This window comes from Telmatherina bonti (genome assembly GCF_933228915.1).
Source record: "Telmatherina bonti genome assembly, chromosome: 15".
NCBI classification, from domain to species: domain Eukaryota; kingdom Metazoa; phylum Chordata; class Actinopteri; order Atheriniformes; family Telmatherinidae; genus Telmatherina; species Telmatherina bonti.
The window spans coordinates 32528958-32545383 of NC_136613.1; the positions used below are offsets into that span (position 1 = coordinate 32528958).

Consider the following 16426-nt stretch of genomic DNA (forward strand, 5'->3'; position numbering starts at 1 on the left):
TGAATCCATCTGCCTGACAGCTAAAGTCTGTCTGAAATCAGGTCATGCAACCGGACGGTGATCTCATCTCAAATAAATAAAGCACAAAATTCCTCCACGATGATGCGAGGCTGATAACCGCATAAAAAAACCATTACTTGGAGTTGCTGCTGCTGAAACTACTGAACTTTAGTTTTTAAAGCCTTCTTCTGCATTTTGTTGAGTTTTTTTGTGAAAGAAATAAAAGCAATGTGGAACAGGTTATGTGTTGCTTACCTGAGGATGTTTTTACCTCATCTTAGGACCTGATGAGGACCAGATGTTTATTTTATAATATGCTGATGTGTAAAAGCTTAGAACAGGGAGGACATACTTTCTGTTTCACATAACTGTATGATCTCATCAGAACCTAATTCCAGTCGAATTCAGTCTGCGGCGTCCTGCAACACGGACCTTTGATGTAGCGTTGCATCACTGGAAAGGATATTGCTGTCTGTGGTAAAGAGGCCAGTCTGGCTCGCTACACAGAACAAGCCCGTCTGGATTGTGGTCAGCAGCTCTCGGAGGACACATTCGGCTTTGGTGATGTTTCCAACTAGGACTGTGGTCTCTCTCTTACATCTATTTAGTATCTTTTGTCTGCCTTTGTAACTCTTGAAAACGGTGCGAGTGAAAAAAGAAAAAAGCAGCTTGAATGAGTCCAGTGTATCCTGGCCTCGGTATTGTTCCCTGAGTTTGGCGAAACAGATCTTGTGACATGCTCTCTCCTGGCAACAGACAGAGCCTTCTTTGTGCTTCCTCCGTCTTGTTGTTGTGGAACTTTAACGTTACCCAGTTGTTGCTTTTTTTCTTTTTTTCCTGCACTACATTTTGAGTTAATTCCTGAACTTTTCAAGAGGCAACTGCATCTCAGAACAAACAGAAAAACAAGTGACGAGAGGAATATGTATGAAAAAGAGGTGGAGGAATGAAATGCAAACCAAACCCCAGCACACTCAGAGGCAAAGCAGAAACAGAACTCAGACTGAAGAAACACTCAGAAAAATCTTTTTTTCTTTTTTTTTTTTTGGAAGTGTTCCTTCAGACAGGATGGGAGGACCAACCGGAGAGGGAGCGAGAACGGCGGTGCTCAGACTGAGAAGAGGTCATGCTGGGGATGACGCTTTGGACACGAGCCGAGTACTCTGGATAAACAGATGAAGGGATGAAAGAAAGGAGGGTGATGATGATAAAACTAGGAGGAAAACAAGCAGAGAGGATGAAGGCTGTTCAATGATGAGAAGAGAATAAGAAGATCACTGACAGTCTCTGCGACTTCCTGTTACAGACATCTGGACATGAACAAACTTCATCGTGCACCAAACCAATCTGTGTTATTTCTTATCAGAGCCATCACACTGCTTCATGTTGACTCTGTTCCATCACTTTGCTGCTCCGCAGGATGTCTGATGTCCTTATCTAGCGACAGTCAACCTGCTGGGCGGGACAAACCGCTTCCTGTTTGAGCCTCAGTGATTTTGGCTGATGAGGTGACAGTCAGGAGCTGAAATCAGGTCACTAGTGTTTTTCAGGAGATTTCTTTACCTTACACTGCTCATATTGAGGCCGTCCTTTGCAAGGCCATAAAGTTAAGCAACCTCTGATTTCTATTGATCGATTGAACCGTAAAATCAGGTCAATCTTTAGGCTAAAAAGACCCCACTGCATGTTCTTCCTGGTAATGACATCTGGTTAGGATGTCCGAGCTGCACATGGGTGAGCCAAGCAATGATGGAAGCTGAACCTGCAAACCTTCAGAACGAATCGGCCAGATTTCATCCATTCATTCTCCAACAGGAAGCACCATCAAATGCCTTCTACCACTTGGGGAGAAAGACAAGTTTTGGTACGTGTGAGAACCCATGACAGGTTTATAAAAACACATCTGACACATGCAAACTGCTGCTGGATGACATGGAACCGAAGGGAAACTATGCTTTAGCATCAATAAAAGAAAGTTGTTCCTTACCGGCTACTCTTTGGGCCACCAGACCTTCGACGTTGAAGACTTCGTCGGGCTCGCTGTCTCTCGGCTGAGGTGATGTGGACGCAGCGCTCGGGCTTCTCTGAGCCTCGGAGGTCTCTGAAAGACGGGGCTGCACACTTGGTGGAAATTTGCCGATCGGTTTGAGCTGAAGGCCACTTACAGGAGGGGAGACTTTTGAGGAAGCACTGGAACCGGCTGGTTCTGAGTAACTCAGAGATGCATGGGCAGTTGTAGGCTCTGGTGTGCTGGGCTTCCCAGGGGACATCTGAGGTGCTGGCGAGATGCTGCCCATGCTGGACACGGAGCCGGAGATGTGAGTGTGACTGGCAGCATCGACCTGGTAGGAGGGCCTAGTTTGGCTCTGGGAGAAGGAAGGCTGGGTGGTCACGACGGCACTGATGTCCCTCACTGGAGCACTTTGAGACTTTGGTACTAGTGAACGTCCTGGTTCCAGGTCCATCATGAGGAGATTTAAGGTCTCGATGGATTCCTCAATCTCTTGCTGGGAGGCACTGTGGCGATGAGGGAACTGCGGCAGGCTGTGATGGCTGGACATGGCAACAGATGGTGGTGGACTGAAAGTGAGGCCCTCAGTTACCGGCTCCTCTGGTACCCCAAACCGCTGCCAAACATTGAGGCCACGTTGGACAGCATCCCGGCTACTGGTGGTGCGGGTGGGAGCCGGCGGCATGGACTTTGTCTCGGAACCAAATGAGCGAGAGCGATACAGGCTGCCATTTTGCATAGCAGTGTAATGACCCGAGGACGGGGTTGAATCAGTTTCGGTCAGAGCAGCAGGTTTATCAGATCTGCCAACCTGCGACTGGACGCTTTCCAGAGGCTTTTCAGAGATGCTTCGCTCCAGATATGGGACATGTTCCTGCCCGTTGATGAGCAGCTCAGACTGGTAGTAGAGATCAGCTGGCGTCGCCCGACCATCGGTGGAGGAGAATGTCCCAAGACTATCTACGCTGTTCCCCTCTTGACTGGTAGGCAGCTCATCATCTAAAATGTCGGTTTCACGGTCAATGCCACTGTGCCCATTGACGTGGACCTGTGCAGGCACCAGGTGAAGCATCCCTCCAGCTGTCGGGGTCGGGGTGGACAGGTACGCCTGTCGGTGCATAGGACCCTCCAAGCCACTCAGTAGTTGTTCGAGCTCCTTTTTTTCCTGGGGACTAATTGGTTGATGGGCAGGCGGGGCAGGATGATAGACCGAGGGCAACTCCTCGCCTGCAGGGATGGGTGTCTGGCTCACCGTGGAAGTCTGAGGCGGTGCTGTTGCTTCATCAGTTCGGTCAGTTTTGATGGAGGCCGTTGAGTTTCCTGAGTCGCTACTCACAGACAAGGCATGGTCCACCGCAGGCAGAGCATGTTCAACAGCAGTAGGGGGAAGGCCGTTTGTTGTAACAGGTTCTTCAACAGACTCCTTTTTGCGAACTTTGGCGTAGAGACTGCCGTCCAGGGGTCCTTCGGTGTGGATGACCTCTAAAACAAACAGAAGGGACAAAATCTGCTCAGAATCGAATTGAGTCAGCAAAGAAAGTTTAAAAAAAAGAAATGAATCTGCTACCGACTAAATATACCCATGAGATTCATCAAGACATTGAGAAGTAAGTGCACACAGCCATCATGGAGAAGTATCAGGGTATCGGTAGATAATGTCGGCACAGCAAAAGCAGCTGCAGTTAAATTAAACATTGGCTCGTGTCCACCTATTCCACCAGCTTCAGGAAATGAGCCCGCACTGTGGCACGCAGAGTGGAAAAACTGATGAAATCACAGGGGTCTGCCTCGCACTTTCTCAAGACAGCTACAGAACCTGGTGTCATCTGAGAAACACTGGCCGATCAGACGGTGATCCTAACCTCACCGATTCGTTGTCGCGTCAAGTTTTCATCCAAGGTTTTCACTCAGACGGCTTTCAATATGCATGTCCACATATGCTGCAGACACACACACAACCAAGTGCAGGGAAGAGGAAGTGGGGTGCCCCAATCAGAAACATTCAGTCATCACTGGAAACTCTGCCTCACTGCCTGCAGAAGGCCAGGAGGCTTTTCCTGGACTATGAAACCCAAAGCAAAGCAAAACAAAACATAGCGAGAATTGCAGCGAGAAAGCTGCACACATGAGCTTACGGGTACTTTTTCCCTCTCTCATCCACCGATGACGTACAGGGGGACCAATGCAGACGATCAGGTTTTCATTTGATCATTAAAAATTGATCCAATCCTGAAGAATGCGTTTATTAAAAAAAGGAAAACCACAACTGCTCTACCTCCACCCATACAGAGCAGAATAACACAACACCTCAAAGCGCTGCTGAGCAACAGTTCTCCGGCTTTCTGAAGGTCGTTTTATGGACATTTTCTGCTTTTTCACAGGGATGTGTTTGTTTGTTTATTTAGACGCTTACACTGACTTACAGATCATTGCAACATAAATAGGACTCCTGGCTCAAAGGATGAAGAAGTGCTTGGACAACTGAGCAGAGGAAAGGTTGTAAAAGTAGCTTCAATCTTCAACAGTCACAAATGCACATGACGTGACTGTCATGTGCATTTGTGACAGCAAAGACCCTACAGGATCTTGGCGATAGTCCTGGTCCATCAGCTGATATCTGAAGCCTCATCACAAAGGTCCTCATGGCAGAGTAGCTAACAAATAAGCTATTCTTAAGGAAATAAGGAGAAAGAGACTGAAGTATACCAAAGGACTGAGAATTAGTGCTAACCGATCTGACGGAGTGATAATTCTCCCCTGAGCAACAGGTAGCGCAGTCATCTACCAATCAAAAGGTCAGTGGATCAATCCCTAACTTCCCCAGACTGTATGTCAACATGTCCTTGGGTGACCCCGCATTCCCTCTGATCTGTGTATGATTGAGATAAAAAAAAAAAAGCAGTAGAAATACTCAAATATATACTTTTTGAGTGTGTGAATGGGTAAGAAGCACTTTGACTGGTCAATAAGATTAGACAAGCAAGATATAGATATAGTCTATTTACCTTCCCCTGAGGCCTGACAGCAGCGTTACAGAACCAGACTGGGATCATCGGCTCACAGAACTGAACAAAACGCAGAAACATTTATAGAAGAGCTTTGGAAAGTCCTTTAAGAAGTCTAGAGAAGTATTCCTCAAAACTTCTTCAAAGAATGACAGAAAGCGACTTCCAGTGGGTCCAGACTGGGAGAATAAAGCTGCTCAGACCAAACTGGATTGTACATTTTCCCCGGAGAGATGAAAACCTTCACAGTACAAAGTTGGTGAGCGTAAAGAAAAAAAACACTCCTTGTTCAAACAATTCCTCTTTCCTCTGTTCACCGAAGTTCCCAGGGAACCTTCTAACCCATGATAAGGCATGCAGTCCAAACCGAATCAGATCCTCCAGCTGGGAATGGAGCCGCACAAAGACACAGTCTGTGCCCCTGCAACTTATAGATATCTCCATCTCAGCTGTGGTGAATACGCTGCTCTGTAATGGAGCTCGGTGGGCGTTCACAAGCCGGGTACAGCAAAGTCTCCTTGGCTGACCGGAGGCAAATTGCCAAGGGAACGGTGCGCCGTAGCAACTGCTCTGTCAGCATGCCGGTGGGACACAAATCAGTGTAGATGTCTTTAGACAGTGTATCTGCTGAAGGCAGGTCAGAATAGTCACCACGGTCGCTACGGACCAGTCTGTCTGAATCCCACTTTGACTTCTGGTCACACAAACACGAGTTCTCCACTCAAGTCGATGCTGTCTGACTAAGTAGCTGCTGAGGCAGGAGGCTCCAAATCAAGTCATCATTCCACTTTTATAGAGCTCATGAAAACACTCCGGTATCAAGTGAGGATGAAGCCGCGTGCACGCTCCCACCGACATGAGCGCACACACTTTTAATGCAGCAGTCACGCCGATAAACATAGACGTTAGTCGTGAAAGAGGAGCCCGCTGCGCTCTCTAATTTCGGTACCTTTTTTACCACCTGCCCAGTAGCTACATGTGACGCCAACACTTCTGATGATCAGTCAGCTGATTCCACATCCTCCCTGAATGAACCCCATCAGCTTCCAGCTGCTCTGCAGACGGAGGCGGCTGCCCTACCTGAGAGCGCGGCGGATGGCGGTGCCGTCCCAAACTAAGCCGGGGAAAGCCCTGCAGAGGAGGCCCCAGGGGCGCGACATGAAGGATTAGAGCGGGAGTTTAAGGGAGTTGGTTTTGGCTTCTGTTCCTCCTCCTCCCTCCGTGGGATAGCTGGTTGTCTGGTCGGAGCGCTGCTGAAGCTGCTGGCTGCTCCACAGCTCGCACCAGAGTAAAGGCTGCCCCCGTTGTGTGTGTGCGCATGTGGGAGGTTTGTCACAACAGCCTGTGTGATGGTGTGTGTGAGGGAGGTGGGGGCAAAGAGGCCACTAAATTCCACATCAGTCCTATTAGGGCCGGGTCTTTTATACACACCTTTTTTCTTTTTTCTTCCAACAAAAAAGTGACAAAAAAGACCATTTCCCAAAATAATAACACTTTCTTTACCTCTTCAGTATGAACTAAAGTCATATCCAAGCTGAAGAACGTATTTAAGCATTTATTAACACACACACACACACAGTGTGGCCTTTCAGCCAACTGCTGTCAAAAACACCCATGTAATGGAAAGAGGTACCTCATCCAACAACAGTCATTTAACGGCCTCTCTGCAAACTAGAAGGCGGAGAGAAAGCCCCACCCTGCAGCAAGCAGATGGAGAAAACAGAAAAACTGTGGGCAAAAAATAGACCTGCTGATCGGATTCCTGCAGAAAAAACAGAGATCATTTCTCTGACAGTGGAGTAAAGCTTTAAATGATAACAAGGATGGTTAAACCGAACCATCTGCAGACGTTGGCGTGCCGCGCAATCACGTCCCTTCTCCTGTCATGACCCGTAACAACTGACAGCGAATACCTACGTCGCTCTGACGGAAAGGCCGCTGCCTCTGCAAAAACTTCACGTCATAACCTCGTTCTGAAGTGGATTCAAAGCAGGTTTGACACCCCACACATCCCTTCTTCCCAGATTCTCTGGTTTTACTCTGGTGACGATGATCAGTAGGACCAGGATTAAATGAAAGACCGGTTTAGCCGTCCATCCATCTTTAACCAGCTCATGTCTTCACTTCAGACACAAAGTGACTGACTGGCACTCGTACTACAGGAAACCTAATCTGTCACTTTACACTCTTGTTTTTTAGACCTGGCTGACTATTTCAGGCGAGGTTGCTTGTGTGTGTGTGTGTGTGTTGCTGTTTTCATCTGGTCCAAACCAAACCACATAAGCCTCTACAAATAACATTTGACAGGGTTGTTGGTGTGATAAGACAGGGGCAAGTGTGTTGACGTGGTTTTTTACACACTCCCCAGGAGGTGAATACTTTCTCCATGTTGAAGAGCATGGATCCGAGAGGAGACTGAACCATGTCACCAGTGTGGGATTGGTCTGGTTGTTACGTAATCTTTGTTAGAGAGGAGCAACGGAGCTAGAAACAAGGATTTTTCTTTTAAAAATGTGGAGAATACTGCAGGAGTAGGTGCTGCAGGAAGAAGATATTTTGAGGTTCTGCCAGCCAGATGGTGCAACTGTGCAACCTCTTCATCTCTGAACTTTGAGCTCTGACCCTGCTAGCAATAGACACCACCACCCCCTCCACCAATACAGCGGAAATAGCATGTTTCCCCTCGAGCTTACACACACAAACATACATACTTTAGAGATTGTGTGGTGGTCTTCCATGACTTCTGGCTACAAGTGTGACATTAACAAAAAGCGACAACATGTTCTGAGAACATCGCCTCAGACTTTGTTGCTTCAAACACCAACAATGGGCCGGTGAGCTCCTCAGAAACTTCTCACAATGCTGTAATAGTGTGGAAACCCTGTCTGGGGGCCATATTTGGAGTAAGTTAATAGCTGAGCTATTGATTTGGCAAGAAAGCGAGCCTTTACTGTAAGTCAGGGCTCATCAAGGACACTTATTAAAGTAATACTGTGGTGTCGTAAATGATTACACAAGAGGCCATTTCATGTTCTCAACTAGATTCATTTGAGGTGTGAGGACTCATGAAGGAGCCAGCAGAGTGTTCGTGGAGCTGACAAATAAAGAAACGGTATATCTTCCATCAGTGACTTGAGCAGCAGAGTTGGCACATGATTGTGTAGTAATGTATGTGTGCGTAAAGATTAGCGAATGCTGTGGCCGTTGGTCCAAAAAGCTCGGGCAAATGTAAGTACAGGAACTCGTCCTCGCTTAAAGGAGCACTTAACCCACGGCTTATTAAATATACATCAGAGCTGACCGCAAATCGATGTGTGTGAGTGCCCACCGCTGACTACTGGGGAAACAAAGGGCGAGGTAATGGAGGAAAAACATATTGATCACACGACCGTGGCTGTGAAATAATAACCGCAACTTAAAGGGGTGCTATTCTGGTATTTGGAGTTTTCTGAGCTTTCTACAGTGTTACAGCGTTGAATCCTCATCAGACATGTGAACGGCACTGTTTTTTATCACCTAAACGCATGTTTGAGTTTGAGTTTGAGTTCCAGCACGCTCTCCGTTCGGTTTCTATGGCAACGAAAAACGCGTCGTTTTAGAGAGTTTTTTCTACTTGGAAATCCTTGTGACGTCCCGGGGGATAGGGTTCGGTGATTGGTTACCTTCTACTGGTTAACAAGGGCATGTACAAATACATCAGGCGGGTGGAGAACGTGGGATAAAGTTATTTCCAACGATGGCTGGTGAGTTTACCAAAGAGAGACATCCTGCTGCATTCGTTGCTGTGGGTTGCTGTTTTCCACTTCGTTTTCAGGCTCTGATTCAGGTTCCAACATGTAGGGCTGTATGCTATGTGTTGACATTGTATTTTGTTTTTTTATTGAGTTCATATTAGTCTAATCCTTCTGTTTATGAGATGTTACAATGACGGTGAAAGCAGGTGCGGTGCGCGCTCCCGATGTAGTGCAGTGGCGGGAGGCGGGGCTTAATGCGGAAGAGTCTCAATCCACTCGTTTTGCCCGCAGGCTGATCTGACAGCCTACGGAGAGGGTCGGTCTGAAGTAAATAAAGCCATTTGTGACAATAACTCCATCAATCCCAGCCCTTTTGGACTCAGAAATAAAAATAAATTAGCCTGAAATGCACATAATAGTTCCACTTTAAAGAAGCATCGGGTCCAGAAAGTTGGGATGCTGTGTGAGATGTAAACAAAACGCAATGATCTGAAAATCTCACCAAGCCAGATTTTATTCCCTGCTGAGCATAAATAATGTGTCACATGTCAAAGTGTCACATTTTACTATTCCATGGGAAATATGAACCTGATGGCAGCAACATGGCTGAATAAAGGAACATTTCAGAGAGGCAGAGTCTCTGAGATGTGAAGACGGACATCTTGACAGACATGACTGTCAACTGGAAGTCACTGCATGGACTCCGGAAGACTTCCAGAAATCCCTGTCTGTGTTCAGAATGCAGGTTAAAGCTCCATCATGCACAGATGTGGACAGGATGCCGACAGAGTGGAAACCAGTTCTGTGACCAGATGGACCCAACGTCTCTTCCAGGGAAGACTTTGCAGGTTCCACCATGCTGGACCACATCCTGCATCATCACAGCAGCATGGTGGAACAGGAGAACTGGTCTGCTGCAGTCCAGTTTCACCAGTACAGAACATCTGGAGCACCATGGAAGCAGCTGGAATCCTGCCTCAGACCAGAACGGGACGACATTCCTCTCCTGAAACTCCAGCAGCTGCTCTCCTCACTTCCCAGATGTTTCCAGATGTTAGAAGAAGAGGAGATGCTAACCATGCTAAACATCATCCTGGAACGACTTTTTACAGACGTGTTGCTGCTTCAGATTCACAATCAGCTCAGATTTTCCATGAAATGATTAAATGTCTCAGTTTTATCTGACATGATGTTTATGTTCTACTGGGAATAAAATATGGATTGATGGGATGTCAGATCACTGAGTTCTGTTTCATTTCCATTTTACACAGCATCCAGCTTTTCTGGGATTTCAGTATGAAGATACTCTTCATACTGAAATCACATGAACACATTACATCATCTGCAGGATGAAGCCCCTCATCACCGTATGACCCCCGTCTCAGGGAAAGTCACCCATGTTTGGTAGCAGTGGGTTGGCAGAGGGAACGTCTCTGGGCCGAGCCTGGATGAAAGTACCAGTAGCTTCAGCGGACTTTGTCAGAGCAAGGTTTGGATTTAAAGCACCGAACAGAATAACATCACTGATTTACGCAGGGACTCTGGTCAGCGTTTGTCTCAGGTATGAGCTGCTTCTGTTCCTGACCACATACATCAGGTTAATAAAGCTGAATCAATAAAAGATCTGCAGTCCGTTAAACTGCTGTGAGTGCCCGACAATGCAGCGCATGAGGTGCAAACAAAAGCACATCATCATGATATTCCTTAATCATTATGTGAGGTCAATTTCCTACTAAATTTCAATCAATATCTTGTTTTTTCCAGCAGCAACTGAGGTCTAGAAGAGGACCAAGACATCGATAAGTGTCTTGTTTTGGCTTTGTCTTGGTAGCAACACAATAATATGTATGAATCACGACATTTTTAGAGTAAAATCCAGGTAAAACGAGCCAACACAGGCTGTACAGGTAGCACTGCTTGTGAAGGACACGGTCATGACAAAGAGCCGGTCATGTGGGTGTGTGAAAAGAACTTTCCTAAAGACAATAAGAGAGGAGAGGCTGGTTTCCCCAGTGGGACTATAACAAGTTTGAGCAAAGACTTTAGTGTCTCTCTTCTTTTTAAGTTGATCTCCTGAGTCTTTCCACCTCTGAGCTCAGAAAGGGTCCATTCAGTCGGCCAAGTGACCCATATAGACGGATGCTCAGGGCCAGAAACACTTTCCTTTTTGTCCTCCCAGCTTTGAGGACTTGGAAAAAGTGATACACACACACACACACACACACACACATACACACAGAAGACTGCATATTTAAAGCCAGCCTGATTGCGACTGGGAATCAACACCAGTAAGAAAGATGTGCCTGAACGTTTGGCACTAACTGGGAGGACCGTCAGACTGAAGCTTCTGGGCAGAGAGGAATTTGGGAATTGATGAGGATGCTTCTGTATGTCCCTCTGCAGAGCAAAGACCTCTGTACTGGATAAAAGATGGATGAAAAGAAGGTTTTTGTGGGAAGATCTTGTGGAAAGAAGTGGTGATTAATTACATCCTGGTTCTTCTAAGGCCCAGATCAGCTGTGTAAAGATGGCAGCAGCTGGAGGAAGCTGCATCTATTAGGAGGCAACAGATCATTCATTCATTCATCACAGTCAGAAATCTTTTCAGAGGGAAAAACTCAATTATAACCTCCATTTGTTTGTGAACTTCTGACTGAAGGTCTGGCGCAGACTGAGCGTTTTCTGGATGTGCAAACAAGGATCTGTCCCAAAGCTCAATGTCCTCTGTCTCCTGGTAGAACTTCCCTGTCCCTGTGCCCCCTTCAAGCGCCGCCCGAACAGCGACACTCCACAACACAAGGCTGTTGTTCTCTCTTTATGTCCAACGCAGTCTTTACCCAGAAGGCTCTTTATTTTTCCTGTCTTGTCTGTTACGCAATCAGAGCTGTGTAAAGTTTGGAGTCAAAGCAGCCTAATCCCCCCAAAGCCCCGGACCAGACTGGGGGATTGAAGGCATGGAAGCCTGTTGCCAACACAGAGAGCGAGACGTTTCACCTCTGCATCCTCTTGGAGGAACGCCACCGCCTGACAATGTGTGTTTCTATAAGACAGCATCATTATGCAGGAGAGAGGTGGCAGGCGAATGTTTGGCAGAGCTGACATTTAAAGAGGCAACTGAAAGACTTCATAGGGAACTAAATGAAAAAGGAGATACTTTTGTGAGTTGAAGGCAGCTGGAAATGACTGAAGCATCTCCAACAGTGTTAGTGCAGAATAAAAAGCATGCAGTCCACCTCTTGTGGGGATTTTCTGTCCAGGCACTGAACCGCTGGTGTCTCAGTCAGCTGCATGGACCCAAACATCATTCTATCTTCACCAGCTTTACTGGATGTAGCTTCCCGCTGACCCATCCTGCCCCTTCGTCTGCCTGAACACATCCTTTAGCTCTGCTTCTCTCATATAGACAGAACTTTATCATTCCCTTCCAAGCACTGATATCTACTGGTGGTGTCCAATAAATATTACCAACGCAGACTGTGGTCAAGCAGAAAACAAGCTGTTCATGTGTGAGCCCCAGTCGTATGAAACTAAGGCACAAAACATCCAGAAATCTCGACTTAAAACCCTGATGTTTTCACCGGCTGTAATTTTATCTGCTGGTTTGTTAAAAACTGTGTAAGCTTTTATATTTGTAGTTCAAATAAAGTTCTATTTATTTATCTTTAATCCTTGCAACACATCAGCCTGTAAACTCCTGATGGATAAGTGTGAAGGCTGCTGGGCTGCCTGCACCCACCCCCCCTCAGCTAATACACACATTTAATATCAGATCAAATAAGCCGTGTTAAACTCAGCGGAAAACAGCGCTGATCATTGGACCTTGGATAAACAGTAACTTTGTGGCATCAGAAAGCACAGAGTCAACTCAAGGACAAGAACTGGTGACGAAGCTGTGGTGATTCCTGTTCCCTGGTGGGCGCGGTCAGCTGGGACCTGGAGGCACAGCTGATCCACATTTCAGCAATCAACGCACCACCTATTTAAGACCAGCTCTGCCTGCTATCCAGCGCCAGATTGTTGATTGCCCTGCGGTAAAACAGCTCTCGGCCTCAGCTTACGTTGTTTGTGCTTGACCTTGATTCGTAACCTGTCCTGTCTTCCTCCTGCCAGAGAAAGCCTGCCTGCCTGCTCGTTCGCTTGCTCCCCTGCCTGCCTGCCTCCTGATGCTCGCCGGTCTGCCAGTCTCTGAAGGTTCCGCTGGAAGAATTCACAGGAATCTGTGGGAAATCAATAAATCTCTCTCTATACTCAGAAAGTGTCCGCTCTTTGGATCCTACTAGCCCCTCACCTACAACAGAAGCTCAGAGTTTTACAGTTAAAGATGGATACTGAGGTCCTTCATGGAGAGTTTGAAGGGTTATGAGCCTGTTTTTAAAAGTTTTTCCAACTAAAGCCAATCTTATTTATAAAACTTTCTATGATTTGTTCCTTTTTAAATAATTTTGCCAAGATACAGTCAAATAAACTGAAAAGTGACTAAACTAGAAACACAACCTGGCCGTGTGTGTGGTCAACACACACCTTCATGTCCATAAGTTATAAAGAAAACTTCCAGACGAAGTGAAAGTCGAGTTTCTGCTTGAATGCAAACATCCACAGCTTCAGTACTGAGGGTGCTACTCACATGTTGAGGCAGACGTCAGCTGCTGAGATTTTGGCAGAGTAAAAATCATGCAGGGCTGAGCTCTCCAGCAGCAGATCGGAGCTGCAACGAAGGCATCGGCTGCAGCGTGACGAACCGACACCGAAGAAACACTGGACAGAAGTTCAGCTTGTAACAGCCTGAAAGCGTCTGCCTGCACAGACCCACACTGGCATTCTCCGTCACTCCTCTAGTGAATGTGCGCACAAAAGAGCTTCACAGCAGAGCGGAGGAGTGTGCTTTTAACTCCTGCCACTCCAAGGAGGACAGAGAGAAGGAGGAGAGAGGAGAAGACTGCGAGCAACAGAGCCACATATTAGACCTGTTCGGAGGTTTTTCCATCACCCAACCCTGCTGTCATTTAAAACTCATAAACATATTTTGCAAGAAAATATTTAGGTTAGAGTGCAAAAATCTGTGTATTTTTTTGGTGTCATTCAATTGTTTGTTGTTCATCACTCCTCTCCATGTAAGTTTAGTTGTGATTGGCCTACTGAGAGGCTCACTGGAACTGAATCGTAAACAAAAACAAAAGGTCGGTCCCACCGCAAGATACTATCATTATCCATTTACAAAAATACGATCCGCCCTTCGCTGTCTGTGCAGAAGCTGCGCGTTTAGAGTCCCCTGCACATCTGTTCCTCCGGCAGCAACACACAAGCACTGGTCACTGATACAGAGAGAAGTCCAGGAAGAATCCCAGCATCCACAGGATCCACAGGAATTCAGCTGGAGAAATAGATCCGTCCATGTTTTTCACTGCTTATCTGAGCCCAGGGTTGAGAGGGCAACGGGCTGAACAGACACTCACAGACATACCTCTCCTCAACCACTTATCCACCTCTGGAGCAGGTTCTGGATCTGCCCCTCAACCCTGAAACATCTATCTTGGGAGATGTCTAGAAGTTGTTCTAAACTGGTCTGACACACCTAAAGTGGATCATTTTGAGGCAGAAAACCATCAGCTGGATAACAAAGCACCGCATCGTCATGTCAAAGAGTGAAGCAGGCCACCTTTCTGCAGACACTGATCGTCCTTGTGATGGGGTGATGTGTAAGGTGCTACCCTGGTAATGGTTGGAACATAAACACAGGGGTGAATTAACAGCTTCATCTTACAGCTAGGACTCATTATACACACCCAACCCTGGTTTAGATATCAATATGAATAAATAAATAAGGTTTATGGTGGAGAGAACTCTATCAGAGAATTTAGTTCTCTACCTAAAATAATCTGCAAGATGATAATCAATGAACAGCTGGAATGATTAGCCTAAATAAAACCAGAATGTCTGAACAAGAGCTGCTTAACGTCCCTTTCTCTAGAGGCTAAAAGCGTTAGTAAAAGTTTCTAGTGGCCTCTATCCAAGTCAAATGTTATGATGATGATGATGATGATGATGTTTTGGATTTGGCTGCAAGGTGCAGACATGACAAAAATCCCAGAGCCTGGGCAGACTGACAGCAGCTGGAGCTCCTCTTTTATGGAATAAACACAGTAAAAGTCAACATCAATCTTGGGGAACCAACAACCACATAGATGCCACTTACCCAATGTTGATCCCAGCAAAACATTTGCCTTGTAATTAAGCTGTTTGCAGTTTCTCGATAAGCAAAGAACTGATGTAAGTAGTCTTGTGCTGTCCTCAGAAAACTAACTGTGACCCTGAGTAACTGCAAACCAAACAACACCACCACTTTTGTTTCTGACACTTCTTAAGTCCTACATTCGGCTTCATTTTCCATTTCAGCTTTCCTGGCCACCCTGCCAGAGGAGTTAACTGCCTTTCAGCGCCCAGCATGAAGCCAAACTGCAGAGGAGAGGCTGCAGTTTGATAAAACTTTTACTAAATCTACCTTCTAAATATGTTTTTAACATGTTAAAATGCCCAAAAGATGGATTTATGGTTGTGATATCATATCATCGGCTAACTGAGCCATCAATGGTTTTAAAACTGCTGCTACTTCAGTTTTAATTCTGTAGAACAGCAAGTCCAGAAATATAACTTTAAACAACTTCTGTTATCAAAACTTGGAAAAATCCATCCTGAATCTTAATAGAGTGGAGCTATACAGCTAAATTATATATATATATATATATATATATATATATATATATATATATATATATATATATATATATATATATATATATATATATATATATATATTGATAAATCAATAAAATAGAAAGCTAGCTGAATCTGAGAGAAGCTAGCCATAGCTTGGTAGAAGCTAGCGCCCCGTCAGCCTGAAAGATTACTGTTATGACTGTAGTCAAATGTCTAAAGTGTTAGTTGAAATGTTAGGCAAAAAACTAACTTTCCCCATAAATTACCTTACAGAAATATAGAAGTTCTTGGCCTCATCAGTGAGTGTATGTTCATCTGTAGGCTAACTATTTTCTGTTGCTATTCTAACAGTGTATCTAGTAAGGTTGTGTTTGTTTTTGACAACGTAAAAGTTATTTGGAAATGTGGAAACTTGCTCATCAAGGAAAAGGTTAAAAAAAATTAAAAATCAATCACTCAGCAAGTAATTTCATCCTTCTTTTATCTTCTAAGTTTCTTACATCAACAGTATCCTGAATAAACTCAAAGTATTGGCATCAGGGCCGGATTAAAAGTGCTCAGGGCCCTGGGCCTAGAGTATTCCAGGGGCCCCCTTCCCCACCGCAAAATTGTGAAAATTGTGAATGATACACTGTGAAATGGCATTTCTAACATCTTTACCCACTGGTACCAATTACAATACACTAGACACTGTGGTGTAACTCACTGGCATTTGGTTTCATGTTCAAATTGCTGGTGTATGCCCTACATGGGCCCCACATGGGCTCCAAGTGGATGTGGGCCTCTGGGCTTGTGCCCCTAATGCCTATTGGATAATCCAGCCTTGATTGGGATACATGTCAAAAATGTAATGACAAGGCACTAACTGCTAGCCAGTGGTCTGTGCCCTGTGACGTTAGCTTTCAGCTTGGTCTCCAAGGCTAAGCTAGCTAGCTGTTAGCCAGTAGAGTGGTTCCTGTTGA

General features: G+C 45.7%; 1 protein-coding gene across 5 annotated transcripts in view; it reads right to left on the reverse strand.

Moving 5' to 3' along the window:
* Positions 1-16426, reverse strand: part of tns1b (tensin 1b) — a 224562-nt gene that overhangs the window by 25725 nt on the left and 182411 nt on the right. For 3 of the 5 annotated variants that reach the window (XM_079254831.1, XM_079254828.1, XM_079254830.1), the window contains 2 exons: positions 1988-3493; positions 1083-1163 (listed from right to left, as the gene is read on the reverse strand). In XM_079254831.1, the coding sequence (XP_079110957.1) occupies positions 1083-1163; positions 1988-3493 (1587 nt within the window). The remainder of the gene's footprint in view (positions 1-1082; positions 1164-1987; positions 3494-16426) is intronic. The other 2 variants (XM_079254829.1, XM_079254832.1) reach the window with 1 other exon arrangement.